This window comes from Pleurodeles waltl, chromosome 10 (assembly GCF_031143425.1).
Source record: "Pleurodeles waltl isolate 20211129_DDA chromosome 10, aPleWal1.hap1.20221129, whole genome shotgun sequence".
NCBI classification, from domain to species: Eukaryota; Metazoa; Chordata; class Amphibia; order Caudata; family Salamandridae; genus Pleurodeles; species Pleurodeles waltl.
The window spans coordinates 667253335-667267886 of NC_090449.1; the positions used below are offsets into that span (position 1 = coordinate 667253335).

General features: G+C 42.0%; 1 protein-coding gene across 2 annotated transcripts in view; it reads right to left on the reverse strand.

The window, feature by feature from the left end:
* Positions 1–14183, reverse strand: part of ESYT2 (extended synaptotagmin 2) — a 542370-nt gene extending 528187 nt beyond the window's left edge. For both annotated transcript variants that reach the window (XM_069211166.1, XM_069211165.1), the window contains exon 1: positions 13247–14183. In XM_069211166.1, the coding sequence (XP_069067267.1) occupies positions 13247–13603 (357 nt within the window). In that variant the 5' untranslated portion in view covers positions 13604–14183. The remainder of the gene's footprint in view (positions 1–13246) is intronic.
* Positions 14184–14552: the final 369 nt, after the last annotated feature.

A 14552-nucleotide genomic window follows, 5' to 3' on the forward strand; every position in this document is an offset into this window, starting at 1 on the left:
ACAACCAACACATTTTGACACAAAATATATATTCTCTGCGTCACACACTGGGCCAGTCGTAAACCTCTGCTTCTCCAACAAGGGGATAAAACACCAACTTAAATTGAAGACACAAAGGCAAAGCCAATAGGTCTGGCTTGTATTTTGAATACGGACTAAAATATTTAAGAGAAAAGTCATGCTGTCTAGGAAAAATAAACCAAACATTATTGCTTTCTGCATACAATGCACCTATGAAACAAAGAATTTACAGAATGTTGTTTCATGGAAGGTTTGGGGTTGTAAACCAGAACCCGAAACATTACAATGCAATTACTTCATAGGAATTGGAATGATACGCAAAATAGTCAATATCATCCGGTGAGAGGGAAGTACTCCCATGGGCGGAGAAAAAGATCAATGTATGTATATTTTAAATAATTTGTACCAATAGATAAAGGAGACACCTGTAGTGTCAAGCCAGACCAAACACCTGAACTTTGATCTCAACATCAAAAAAGTTAGTTTTTTACAGGAAATGTACTGTGTTTTACACACATAACAATATCCTGTCCGACTAGTTTTGGGAGTTAAATTTCATAATTCTGGGCAATCAAACAAGGTGAGCTGGTTCACATTTCGACAGGAAAATAAACATTTGCCAACAAACTGCTTTCCTTCCAATGTTGGTACTCAAGCTGGTGTTTTTGATCTGCAATTGGAATGCACTGATGACGACAGGGCAGCAGCATGTCGCCTCCTGGGGAGCCCTTGTTCTTGTGGGTCTCCTGGGCAGAGCTGAACTCAGATGATGTTACGCAGAGGTTATTATTTTAAGACATTCCATTCCCTACTCTGAAGAGTGGTCGGATCAATGATCATTCTACAGTGATGTCACGCTTGAAATCTACAATAAATGTGAGACAATGAAATGTTCTTCAGTGAATCTGCTGACCAACTAGAGGTCAATGCCATTTTTTTAGAATAACCAGCAAATATGTAAGTTTTATTTATTAACTATGTAAATTTATTTTATGTGTGTATCATGAAACTACAGCCTAGCCTGGACCAGGGCCTCTTAGACCCATTTGCAACACCCCTGTAGTAGAAGGTGAAGTTCAATTTCTGTGCTCATGCACGAGGCAATGCACTTCTCCACTTAAGAGTACTTTTTAAAAGTAATCCGCACACACCCACTAATCACTAAAGTTCACCTCACAAAGCCGCCTCTTGCACAGTCCTACACAATATAACTCGCTTTGGTGGGATATCCATGTATTCAAGAGGTAACAGACTGCAGCACCTGCCTACTGCCCCTTAACCAGCAAATTGATTTGAATAACTATGGAACAACTAGGATGTAATTCCTCTTTTAACAAACATTCAAGCTAGACAGACTGTCTATCTCCTCTCCATGTTGTTCAACAGGTTACCTATGTAACCCCGGCTCTGCCAACCCGTTATAAGCTCAGAAGCTACTGTGATGCAGTAGGAGTGGGGATCTCTGCATGTTTATGGCTACTTCACATCATCTTCAAAGCTCATGCAGGGTGCACCACAAATTGCCTCCAGTCTCTGTAAATGAAATAAATCCTGAAGAGAAACCTGGGACCTAGCAAGGCTAATCAATTGATTAGGGCAAAATTCACCTTTACACCCACGGTGGAAAGTTAATCACATTATGAGAGCACTACTCTGGAACTCTGACCCCTAATGTGAAAACTTAACCTAAATTGGCAACCTTAAAAAAGAGAAACTGAAAACCAGCCTCTTCAAAGAAGCCTTCCTAACCATCTAGGATGAAATCAGAGCAACCTACCCTGCAAGAAGAGACACATTCGAGCTTCAATGTCTCATTGAAGGAAGAAAGAATGATTAGTCAACGTGAACTGCATCCTTATTTATTTCCTCTCCGAGCTAAGTTCGTCACAAGCCAGTGCTTTACAAAAACTCAAAAAATAAATAAACAAAATAAATAAGCATGTAACTAGCAAAGGAGCGCCGGCACTAAAATCCACAGAACAAAGAAACTACAAGGCAAGCGTTGCGCTACTCCCACTGGGGCATTTTGTTTGTTCAATTTGCTTTTCATATAGAGAGCATTATTGACCTTGGAGCGCAGAGAAGAATGCCAGGCAAGGGACCCTCCAGATGCACATAGGAAGCATAACTAGAGAATCAATAACTGTACCGGATCTCGACTCCTACTAAACTTTAGAAAGGTTTTTAGCTTTGACAGAGGATGCCAAGACAAAAATAGAGCTACAATACCGGGAAGCAATTGTCTCCCATCTCTTCAGTTGTTAACGTTGATTTTGTCTTATATTTGTTTCTAGTAATACCTAACGTGATTAAGCCTGAGAGGGTGGTGAAATAACACCAAAAGTAGCCTCGCTTATTGAGTTAAAAGTGAACTTGTAGATTTAACGGATCTGATTGTCAGTGATGTGATACGTAACATCGCTTTTGCACTGTATACTAATAAAACTCATTAAAGATGGTATTTTAAAGAAAGTGTCTTTCATCTGGAAGGGCAGTAAGAAATATCCGCAAACTGCTGCTAAGTCTTGTACATAACCTGCACCTGAAGACTAACAAGGAGGACCAAAGAGTTGGCCAATAAAACACCTACTATTCAGGAGCAGTCAGAGAATTTCATTTGTAGTTTCCTTGATGCTATACAAAACTATATTAATATTGGGTCCGATTCAAGAAAGCTTTGTGTGTGGGTAAAACTTACTCTTTAAAATTCAGGAACAAGTCAGAAGTAGGTTATGTTACATACAGAAAAATCTCTGAGAAATCCGTACAGTGTTCGGAGAAAAGTGTATTACGTACTATAAGTGTGATCAAATTACAGTTGATAATAGGCAAGTCATCAAAAAACATATATATCGCTGTATGGTAAAATTCCATATTTTACTACTTCTTTTACTAATTTGGGCATCATGAGAAAAGTTTAGTCACACTGAAAAATAGGTGAAAAGTTAAACGCTATGCTCTCTATCCACGTTGAAAGTTTTTTTTTTTTTTTAATTCATCTTTCCTTCTTTTCCCCATCATCATTATGTTTTTCTATACCCTATGCATTCCACATCAATTGCTTATCGTTCTGCTTTATGACTACTTCAGATGTTACCATATTCAAAATTAAAAATAATTAAATTAAAACACAACAATTTTACCATTTTACCACTTCTTTCCACAAATTCAATTCTCCTTTTTAATCGGTCTTCGTTTGCCTCCTACAAACATCGTACCAAGACAGTCTACGGAGCGAAATTGAGGGGTGGGTGTAATTAACTCTTGCTTATTCTAATTTTATACCGAGAAAAATTTCTCATTGTGATACTAAGTGTTGCCATCAGCTTCTGCAGGAAAGATCAGCTGATTTGCCTCTTTTCTTCTAGTCTGATTCTATTCACAAATGTAAAAGTGACCTTTAATAAGGCAAAGGTTTATGGTACTTTCACCTACTACAATAGTTTATTTATTTTGACACCATCACTGCCACATTGGACTTTAGAGCTTTTTTGTCATGACTCCGTTATAACCATAATAAAAAAAGAAAATGCACTGACTATTTTACTGAACACGCCTTGCTTTTAAAATGATGGCTGTTTCCCATAATCAATGAGTGACATTTTGATAAAACACCTGAGTGACACGTTTACATTTTTGCAGCTGTACATGTAAACAGTAGGTTACACCAACGTGCCACAAATATGAAGTAAATTGCAATGTAAAGTACCACAAACGTCAGAGGAAAAGATGCAAAGTAGTTAAGATATAGGAAGACAAGGAACTGTGAACTCCTGTGAGGACTAATATGTGGCAGAATTGCGTTTGATGTGCACTGGAGCCTGTTTTTTTTTCTTCCATGCTATTCCATGTTTTCTGGTTACCCAACGGTGAAGGAATTAGTTAATTACCCAAGTAAATTACTTTAAAAAAATCGTAAATAATGGTTCATGTTTTCAATTAAAATGCCTCCCCTCCATTTTCCATTTTATTACTGAAAGTAGAAGCTGAGAAATGGATGAAGAGACACTGTGTGGCTACAATTCATATCTCTACCAGTTCCTGCATCAGCAAATTGCACAGAGGGACTACATTTCATTTTGGGATCAAGGGGTGGGAAACTTAGGTGCACTGCACTTTCTGACACTATTAAGTATTTTGGTTAATTTAAAGACATTCTGTGGGATTTTAGATGCCTGGCCTGCAGTCCGGCATTGGCATATGATACTTCTTCACCCTAAAGTCTGGCTTCCCAGGGTCCACACTGCAACCCCAACCTGCCCCCCTCAATGCATCCTATAAGCCGCAGCCGTTCCATTCAGGCACTGAGGAAAAAAGAATAACATCATTCACACCCTGATGAAAATCCAGTGGTACGCCTCGCCGCAACCACCATCTTCAAAACGAACTGCATCATGACCAGCACACGGATCTAACTGGTTGACAAGCTCATTGTCTCAAATGGCTCTAAGGACAGCGCAGTGGAAACACCACCAGACTGGAGTCAAAGAAATGCCAAAAAGAAAACAAAGCAATGTGGTTTCACCATCTATACATCTGGGATCTGAAAAATCCCCATAACCACCGGGACTGTCCCAACCCTGCTCCAATTCAGGAAAGAGTCAAAGCTTGCTCTCTTTAAAAAACACTGCATCTCATTACAATACAATACAATACAATACAATATAATAGCAGTATACATCCTTTTCCAGAAATCAGCCACCTCTTCAGTTAGTCCATGGGTGTAGCTCCAGCTCACATATACATATTTCGACCACTGCTTTTGTTTTTATGGTCAATTATGTATTATCTAAAGCTTGCCATGAAATACACCCTTATCCTTCTTGTGAGAGCAAAAACACCTCGAAGTTGCATCAAGGGGATATGCTAAGTCCTATGCAAGACAAATAAGATACCTAATGATATGGTTACCCATGATTAATTCTTGCACTAGTATACAATCCTCTTTATCAGAGAGACATGCATAGTCAGGGATAGGGTATTAAGTGGCATCTGTATTGCTAGGAGTTTTGGTACGTAAATTCTGTACAAAGAAACTACCATGTTAGTCATGAAATGTTTGGCTTGTTCGCAAACTTCTACATGGAAAATAAACCTTATCTGAAGAATAATTGTTGTCCACATTTCTTATAGAAAAAGCCGCAAGCCATGCTGCACCATCTCTGTTGCATTGCAATATTTAACGTTTAAAGTTTAAGTATTATAAAAATATAGCTTTTTTCCTTTCCTGGCACTAACTAAGTACTTTTAATAAAAAGGGGGAGGGGCTAAGCATGAGGCAAAAATCCCAATGCACCACAACAATATTACAGGTTGGTACAGTGACATTAAAAGGGTCAGTTTCCAGTTTCAATTTATGAAAAATTTGAGACTGGACTTAAAGGCTAACAGATTGTTTCATAATTCTTAACATTCTACTTATGAGATTTAACAGGTGAAAATACTAATTACATTTTACATCATTAAATACACAGACATTTCAAAGTTCAGAAAGCACTGAAAATATTTGTAAAACGTGAATCCATCTGCAGTTGGTATTGGTGAGCACACATCATCAATTGCTGCTTTTGCATTAGAAAGGGTATTATTAAAAATGTTATGTATAAATATTTTCTCTGAGGTGGCCTGAACATAAGACTAACGAATAACAGATGTGTGACATCTGTTTTCTTTTTAAGTACAGAGCCTGTCAGAGTAGGGGTTGTTACTCCAACTACCTAAAATAATTGAACAGGTTTTCTCCTGCCCCTGCATGAAGATAAAACCTAAAAACCATGAATAACTAAAAGCTGTAGATATGAATGACATTGTAGTCAGTGATACCCTTATGGCTCGTGTAATTCAACCGACAAATCTTTCAACTGTACATGAGGCAAGGTAAGTGCAGATGCTGTTGTGTCTGTTTTTGTGAGCAGCTATACAGGATTAATTACTTATCAGTTATGCATCCAACTGTACATCACGGTACAACTATGCTGCTGACTGTGCACATGCACACACAAATGTGATTACATCATCCTCACTGCATTTTCCGTGTGACCCACTCACCCATGCAGATGTCTTAATTCATATTTTAATGTTTCTCAGGGGTGTGGAATTTTATAAAATATCTACTTGTCCATTGGACAGGTTGCTTCAGAAAACGTACTTGTCCTGTGAAAAAAAAATCCACTTGTCCTGTTGGTGCCATGTAGTGCGGCAACTCATTATGACAGAAATCTCATTATATAAAAGCTCAGATAATAGCCTCTCTGATTATGCCAGGGCTCATACTATTGAAGGGTTTGAAAACAAGCAATTCCTTTATTTTGCACCTTTCAGTAGATCTAAATACCGGGGCTGGAGATGGGGGTAAGCAATAGGTCCATGGTTAGAGTGCCCTTTTGAGTCTGCACAAACCTAGTAACTTGCATGTTTTAGGGCTTTTCATCAGCTTTTCTCTAATCGTTTCCCATACAAAGAAATGTTAGAAATGGACTCCTGATGTGGGCAGAATTAAAACTTCTTTTATGGTTGGGAGAAAGTGATTGGAGGGAAAGTGAACCTGTAAATGTCCAACAGATTTCTGCATGAACAAATCTACAAGTGTATTTTCCTGTGATAAAATGTAATTCACAACTATTTGAGGAGTACAATATCCTAGCCTACATCTGTAAATGCATGAAAATCTTAAATCTGCATTAATGCAAGGATATATACCATGGGTGCACTTTTGTTAGGAATTTGCTGCCTAATTGTTATCGAAGACCTTTTGTTTTTTTATTAAAATGTTATCTCTCTCTCTCTCACTCTCTCTCTATCCCCCTCCCCCCCACCCCCCATCGGCTTCACTGTGAGTGACCGCATTCACCTCTTTCCCAAGGAGAATTTTTGGCACATAAAGTAGTTTTATTCAGTGCCAGGAACTACAGTGGCAATGTGTGTTTTTTTTTTGTTTTTTTTTTAATTTTACAGCAAAACATATGTCTTCTTTTTGACAATGATGAGGTGATGGTGACTGAATGATGAGTGCCCAGAAACTCCCACAAAAATAACGTTTTCAATAACCTTGTGAAAACAGGACACCAACAGGCTGACCACCAATGTCAGACCTATTGGCTTTGTCAATGCTTGCTTATTTTTATGTTTCCCATAATCTTGTTGAAATTGGTTGACTGATTCTCCAATTAAGAATATTTTTAGGGAAATACTAGCATGCATCAACACATTTTACTAAATGATGCCTCAGAGAAATGGCACCTAAATTTTCACAGTAGTTTAGCAAAACTTTTTTCCTAGATGCAATTAATGAGTACTTTATTTTGAAAGCATAGATTCACTCTTGCTTTGAAGATTCTGAAAATATTTGCATCTACCCAGAGAGCATTCTAGGAGCATTATACGTAGCCTCCGATTGTTAAACTTTGCAAATGTGTCTACACATATTTATGCTGAAACCACTGTCAGTACTTCAGTCCGAGCTAACAACATTTTCTTAGAGCGCTCACCCTAATAATGAAGGCTTTGCATTAATGAACTATAAGTACACGTTTGAACAGCATAAACACATAGACACAAATATTACCTTAACTGCAGACAATGCCCTTCATTGATCCATAATGTGGTACTGTGCACTTGCAGTCAAAGGGTTGGTACTGCAGGAGGATGGGCCTACTTGTCCCAAGGAAAAACAAAATATGAAACCTTGTTGTCCATGGCCCCAAACAACATGCCTTGGACATTGGATTATAGGAATTCCACACCCCTGGTTTATGTACAACATTACTGCAGCCATAATGGTGCTTCAGAGAACACCTGGAGGTTGGGGAGGGTGGGTACAGCTGGGGGGGGGGGGGGAAGTAGGTGTGAGGGTACAGGATTTTATGCTGCATTAATGAGGTGGTTCTTCTGGTGTTTTGAAAACTTATGAGGCCCTCTTCAAATCAAAGCAATGGAAGTAAGTAATTTCAATGGAGTCAAGCTTGTGAATGAAGGGATCTCCCTCAAACCTCATGTATGCTGTGAGCAGTGGAAGGTGGTTCTGGGAGGCCCATGTTAAGTGTCTGGCAATGAGGTATGAGAGCTACAATTTGAAATGGCGGTGCGGGATGTTGCTGGTCAGAACCGAATTTGCAAGGCAGAGGTTTTTTGTAATTCATCCCTCTGCTTAACAACCTGCCAGAAGAGTGACATTGGTAAAGACCAAGGATCAGGTGGGCTATGCAGTTATGTGATCCTTCAAGGTTGTTCATTGTTTTGAGGGAAACCTCTCAGATGCTGTTACAATAATCAATGCAGAAGGCAACATCAAAGATGAAAAAAGGTAGCATGCTGACACAAGAGAGGTGACAAAGATTCTGAAATATGTTTTTTGTGCCAGGCAATTTGCCGGATTAATAACAGTTCAAGAGTCAAAGATAATCCCTACACATCTAGAGCAAAGTTTAAGGCATCGAGATATCCATAGGGTCTATGAGCCGGTGGCATGATCTTTGTTTTTGTTCTATAAAAACATATCCAGTTGGACCTACCCATTCTTGCATTTGTAAGAAACAGTGAATAACAGCCTCAGTTCTTTGTTATTTTGACATGGATCTGGGAATTGATGGTTGCTCAAATTCCCAGGTTAAGACTTGCCTCTTTGAAAGACGCAAATCTGGTTCTCAAGATGACCTTTATCTGTTAAGAGTCTTTAAAGGAATGGTTTCTTGTAATGCAAGATCACTACTTGGATGGCTATTAATAATTAATTAATATCTGGAACTGTAGTAAAACAGTTTAAACACGGGATAGTTGGCCCATCATAAAGCAGCCTTGTCTTAATATGAACAAATAAAAAAAAAAACTTTTGGACTATTATACAAGTCCACTTGATGTCTAAGTTGGTGGACAAGTTCCTCGTGACTTGGCTTACAAATGTGCTTAGGAAAAATCCATCTTAAATAAATATAAACCAGGTTTTAGGCCCAATCATGGATTAGAGATGCTGCAGTCTGGGATCAATTAAGATTGCGGCAGGATGAAGGTTTTTCCAGAGGGAGTCTTTTACTGGATTTCTCAACAATCTTTGATAAAGTTTACCATGATCTGCTAATCACCAGATTACGTTCCATCAAATTTAGAGGGAAAGGTCATGTCCTCCTCCTTTCCGAAAGACAGATCTCTGTCAATGATTACGTCCACTTTTTTTATACAATCTTGCTCTCATGTAGGTTCCTCAGGCCTCTGCACTGTCACTGATTCTATTTAATATATATGGACAACCTCTGTGCACCCTTATAAAATCTTATGGCTTTGAGTTCTAGTCATATGCTTACAACAATCCACATCTGTTCAAATTCGATCAGAGGTCTACTAATTCCATTGGAGAGCTGAAAGAAAGTTACCTAGGAAATCAAAATTGCATGACAAGGAACTTTCTAAAACTTAAAGGAGAGAAGAAAGAGTTGCTGATTATAGATGAAAATCACTGGACCCCTAGCCACTGGTCAGTCCAATTATGAGACTCACACTCATGAGAAGGTAAATAACTTGGGGGTGATTTCTGTTCAACGCCTGACGTTCCTGCCCCAAATCCCAAAGGCATTCTCAAATCTGTAAGAAAGAGACACCCCTCTATCCCAGAAGAAATGTTTGGCCAACGTTGTTCTGACATATTGGTTAGTACAATTCCATATATATATATATATATATATATATGGGTTCACCCAGCAGAGCCTTAGCGAAACTTCAGCGATTACAAAACATGGCTGCCTAAATTGTGACTTTTTTTTTAATGTATCATATCTCAGCAGCCAGAAGCTAGGATGCCTGACAGTAAAAGAAGAAGCTTAGCCGGGCACATAGGACAAACTGTAAAGCAGGTACCAAATTTCTAACAGAGCTGATTTATCCGTAGTTTCATGGCAGCAACCTCCAACCCAGCAATTCACTTCCATTGAAAGCCCCTCATTTTAAAAGGCAGCAAGTGGGAGGATGATCACTCTGGACGCTGTGCCCCAAAGCATGCAATACACTTTCTCCCAGTAGTCAATCTATTCATACTTACCGAGCCTTTAAGAGGATGGTGCAAACCATTCTTCAAACTCAGAATTGTTTTTTTTACCCAGCCTTTAATAGCTTTGATGTGCTTGCTCCCTTTCATATTATGTTTCTCTGTTATATCAACTGTCTCCTTTTAATTTTTCTCCTATCTTACCGTACTCACTTTTGACTAATCCAATTCTGCTTCTAGCGCCAAGATGTTGCGGTGAACAACAGCTTAATAAATATGATAATAATAACCTAGGTGGTCATAACGGGGGATGGTCACGAGGGTGCCGTGCAGGCACTGAGTAGTACTGGACATAGGGAAGACACCTGCAGAACACCACAGTTCACTTTTGTGATTTCGGAGTATAAAGTACCAGGTTCCCCTGCTGTTTGTGGAGCCACTGGAGGTCTGATTCCTCAAACTCACAGGAGGCCTTCGGGTATAGAAAGGCTGAAGACAGGGAGTATTAACACACATTCCTCGCCCTGGGCTCTTGTAGTGAGCAACTCCTCCCGGGGAGTTCTTTAAAGTTGACTTGGACACATCACAAGGCCTGAAATAGGTCTGGAAATCGAGAGGACTGTGTCAGATTCCAGGCCTGTAGTAGTGACTACTGTTTTAATAATCTTTGAGATGGCAGGTACTTTAGCCTTTTCAAGAAATGTTATCCCAGCAGACTTTTGTTAGTGGCAGGTTATGATGACCTGCTTTTGGTTCTGAGGAACAAGGCCTAAGACGAAAGTCACATTACTGAGCTTCTGTGGATCACTTCATCAAAGAGGAGTGTGATCTGCATCCATCATCTCTGAGAGAAAAACAAGACAGCAACTACTCTTACCTTACTTCCTTTAGATATTGTCTCTGGGTGAATGGATCAATGTACAATCATGAACAGCACAGCCTATGCCTTATTGGCCATATCTCAAAACAAGGGGCCAACCTGTACTATTTCTGCCTACTACTGAACTGCAGTTCAACACTACATACTCCTCAGACACCCATCCTCCATTTACACATGTGCGAATAGTCTGGGTGTCTGATGAATGGTTTGATGAATGTATGTATGAGCGATAATTGATATTAGTTCATTACATAAGTTTGATGGTTGAACGGACACCTAGAGATATCCTAGTGTCTCTGCTGAACTGACTCGAAATTTATTTTGATCTTTGTCACTGAGCATCGACCTCTACACATCAAATATAGGAAGTTGGAGCTGGAGGATTCTAGGCAGGAATCATGGTTTGTGAGAAAAGAAGGCCGTGCAAGAAGCTGAAATCCTAGCTTTTCGAGCAATCCCACTAGGTCCTAGGTTAGGCTGGACTCAGACCGGCTCGCCGCCAGGACACCCTCCTGGGTGATAGTGCGCACTACAAATTTGCATACTGTCGCATAACTACTGGAAGGGCAGGGTTGCGCTCATAATGGGCCACGGATGCAAAAGTGAGGGCCTCCTTCCATTTCTGCTTTTCCCTCCTTTTATGAACAGCCAGTAAGCTGAACAGCTGGTTTCCATTTTCTCGAACAATGCATGATGTCAGTGACCCGAGACTGCTTAAAGTTGCCAAGCAAAAAAAAAGGCCAAAGATTAGTCAGAAAGAGTCAGTTTGGCGAACGCCAAGTTTTTGAGGTTTCTCACTGGACTACTAGTGAGGAACAGCACGGTATGATCGGTAACGAACTTTTCAACTAAGAAAAAGCTGTATAAAACACGTGTGTGCACACGATTACCCAGTACAATAATGAAGACATTATGCCTTTCAGCTCCTGCAGCTGTGGGCAGCCCTAAATGACGACTAAAAACGGAATTCAAGAAACCTGGCTTAACTGTGAGACATAAACGCTACACACACACACACAGTGGCTAGACTGTGCTCAAGGACCACTATTCATCAAATTGGCCTTAACCGAGAGAAGTGACCATGCCATTTGGGATTTTAAGTTCAGAAAAAGTTTGAAATAAAGGAAATACAAAGCAAAATGTGCATACACTGCAGTGTATTTAAAATATCACTTCTAGCCATGGGGCCCTCTCAAACTGCTTTTCCCCTGAAGGTGTCCCTTAATCACATTCGCCTCCGGTGGTAAGACTAACACACACATTCAATTAGTAGCGCTGTTTTCAGTGTTGTTTTTAGATTTGAAAAGCCATGAACCAAAAGTCAGTCTGCCATTGCTTCACTCACATGAAGCCCTCTTCTTTTTTAGGTGTAATTTACTACCGACATACATGCAGAGTCGTCATAGCGCCTTATTCCCAAACCTAATTAGCAATAGTTTGTTTGCCTTTAAAGGGGAGGGGCTCGGGAGCCGATGTTTTCCCTGAGACTGCACTGGCCAGCCTTTGATGCAGGAGACTGAGTATACAAACAGGACGGCATGACTCAGCTCGGCGTGTAAATCGAGGCGTGGAAGGAATGTGGGCAGTGCAGGAGTGGAAGTCCTGTGGAGGAATGTCAGGGAGTAGCCAGTGCCACACACGAGAGCTAAGGGGAAGCCGGTGGGGGTGGGGGAGGGACGCGCCATAGGACGTGTGAACTGGATGACAAGGCGGAGGGCCGCTGCAGTGCAGTGTGGCGAGGGCAGCGCGGGGGGGGGGGGGGGAGGAGTTGGTATAGGGACGGCACTGGGTAAGAAGGTAGGCGTGGAACTGTGGCACGCGTATGAGGGAGCATATGGCTTCAAGGAGACCTTAAGGCATGAGGGCGTTAGTCATTCGAGGGGGGATAGAGGAAAGAAACCACATGGCGAGGAGGGCACTATATAGTCAGTAAAGGGTATAGGAAGGCGGGAAAATTGGCAGACCTTGATGAGGAGACGGTTGAGAGGTACGTCACGGCCCAGGTTAATAATAACAAAATAACAGGGGACCCCGTGGAATGTATTCTGAGGAGTGTTTTTTGTATGTTTTGTTTTTTTAAACCGCGGCACGGCCGGTCGGCATTGATCCGTGGGCACTGAGCTCAGTGGAGCGGTAATGAATGACATGGGCAGCAGACCCAATGGAAGCAACATACGGGTAATTAATTCACAGGTTTCGGTTTAAATAATGCCCATTTCACCTGCTGCTCAGTCCCACCCCAGTTCAATATTCGTGTCACCTGCCCAGACACCACAGTGAGTACAAGAGCGGAACCAGAAATACCAGAGTCAGTACGAGTCTGCGAACAGAGCAACAGGTTGGGCAGGCTGAGCGCTGAGCTGCCGACTTACCCAGGGGGGCAGGTCCGCCGTGCAGATGCTGAGCTTCACCGACTTCTCCTCGTCCTCCAGGAAGGCCAGGGCCCGCGAGAGCCGGGAGCCCTTGGCGATCTTGTTCTGCCGGCACCAGAAGAAGACGGCCAAGGCCACCAGCAGCCAGCTGAAACTCAGCCCCAAGTAGCCCAGCAAGTACACCGGCAGGATGAGCGCGAAGGTCTTGCCGAACTGGGTGAGAAGGCCCACAATGTCCACGCTCAGAAGAGACTTCTCGGGGACGCCCTGCGGGTCAGGGGGGGCTCCCGGAACATCTTCGGAGGCTTGGTCCGCGGGGAGGCGCCCTTCTGGCTCTTTGCCATTCAATGTTGCCATAATGCCAACTCTTGTTGTTCGTTTTTTTTGTGTAAAAATAAGTCAAGATATAACGTCCAAACCACACAATTCCGCAGAAACTTTACCTAAAACAAAAATCAACAGAAGGTGCTGGGTTGGTGATGAGGTACTGCAGCAATACCTAGCGCGTCGTTCTACCAGCTCAGCCCCTGCTATGGGGGCAACGAAGGCAAATTCTTCCGTGGGATCCTGGCTCCTGGTCGGGGGGAGAGTGGTGTGCTTTAGCCCTGCATGTCCGAATCCCGTCCTAAGGCAGTTTCCAGCCTGGGGGCTGCACTTGCGGTTGGGAACGGCAGTTTCCTTCCACTGTCTGAGCGCTGCTCAGTCTGTCTGCCTGCCTGCCTGTCCCTATCGGTGCATGCTGTGAATCCGTGCCTGCTGCCGCACGGGAGGAGGGGGCTCTGCGGCTGGCCAACCCCTCCCAGGCTCTGCCGTCCACCGGCTGCTGCAGTAGGACGCCGCAGAGGAGCCTGCCCTGCTGCGGTCTCTACCCTCCCTCCCCGCCGCCGTTTCCCGTGGCAGCTCGGAGCTCTGCCGGTCGCCTCTGGGTTCAGGGTTCAGCCTGCAAGACAGGAAACTGTCAGACAGGAATATAGGTCACGGACGAGTAGTTCCACGGAAAGAGCGCCCTCTGCTGGGATTACCGACCTCTGGCAGTATTGGAGGCGGCACAGGGCGGCTGCACAGAGAAAGAAGCTACAGATAGAACAAGCTTCCCTGTATAAAATAGTAAGGAGCTTCCAGGGCCGCCCCGGGAGATGGTAGTAGTTTTGGAATGAGATAAAGTATGCTATAGAAATCACTCATAATTAGTCAAAGCAGAGCAGGTTATATAAATATTGTTAATTTTTTTCATGGCGCGATTGGGAGACATTTATACGTTACACGTGTTTGTTTCTTTCGCATAAACACAGAGAGATTAAGTATT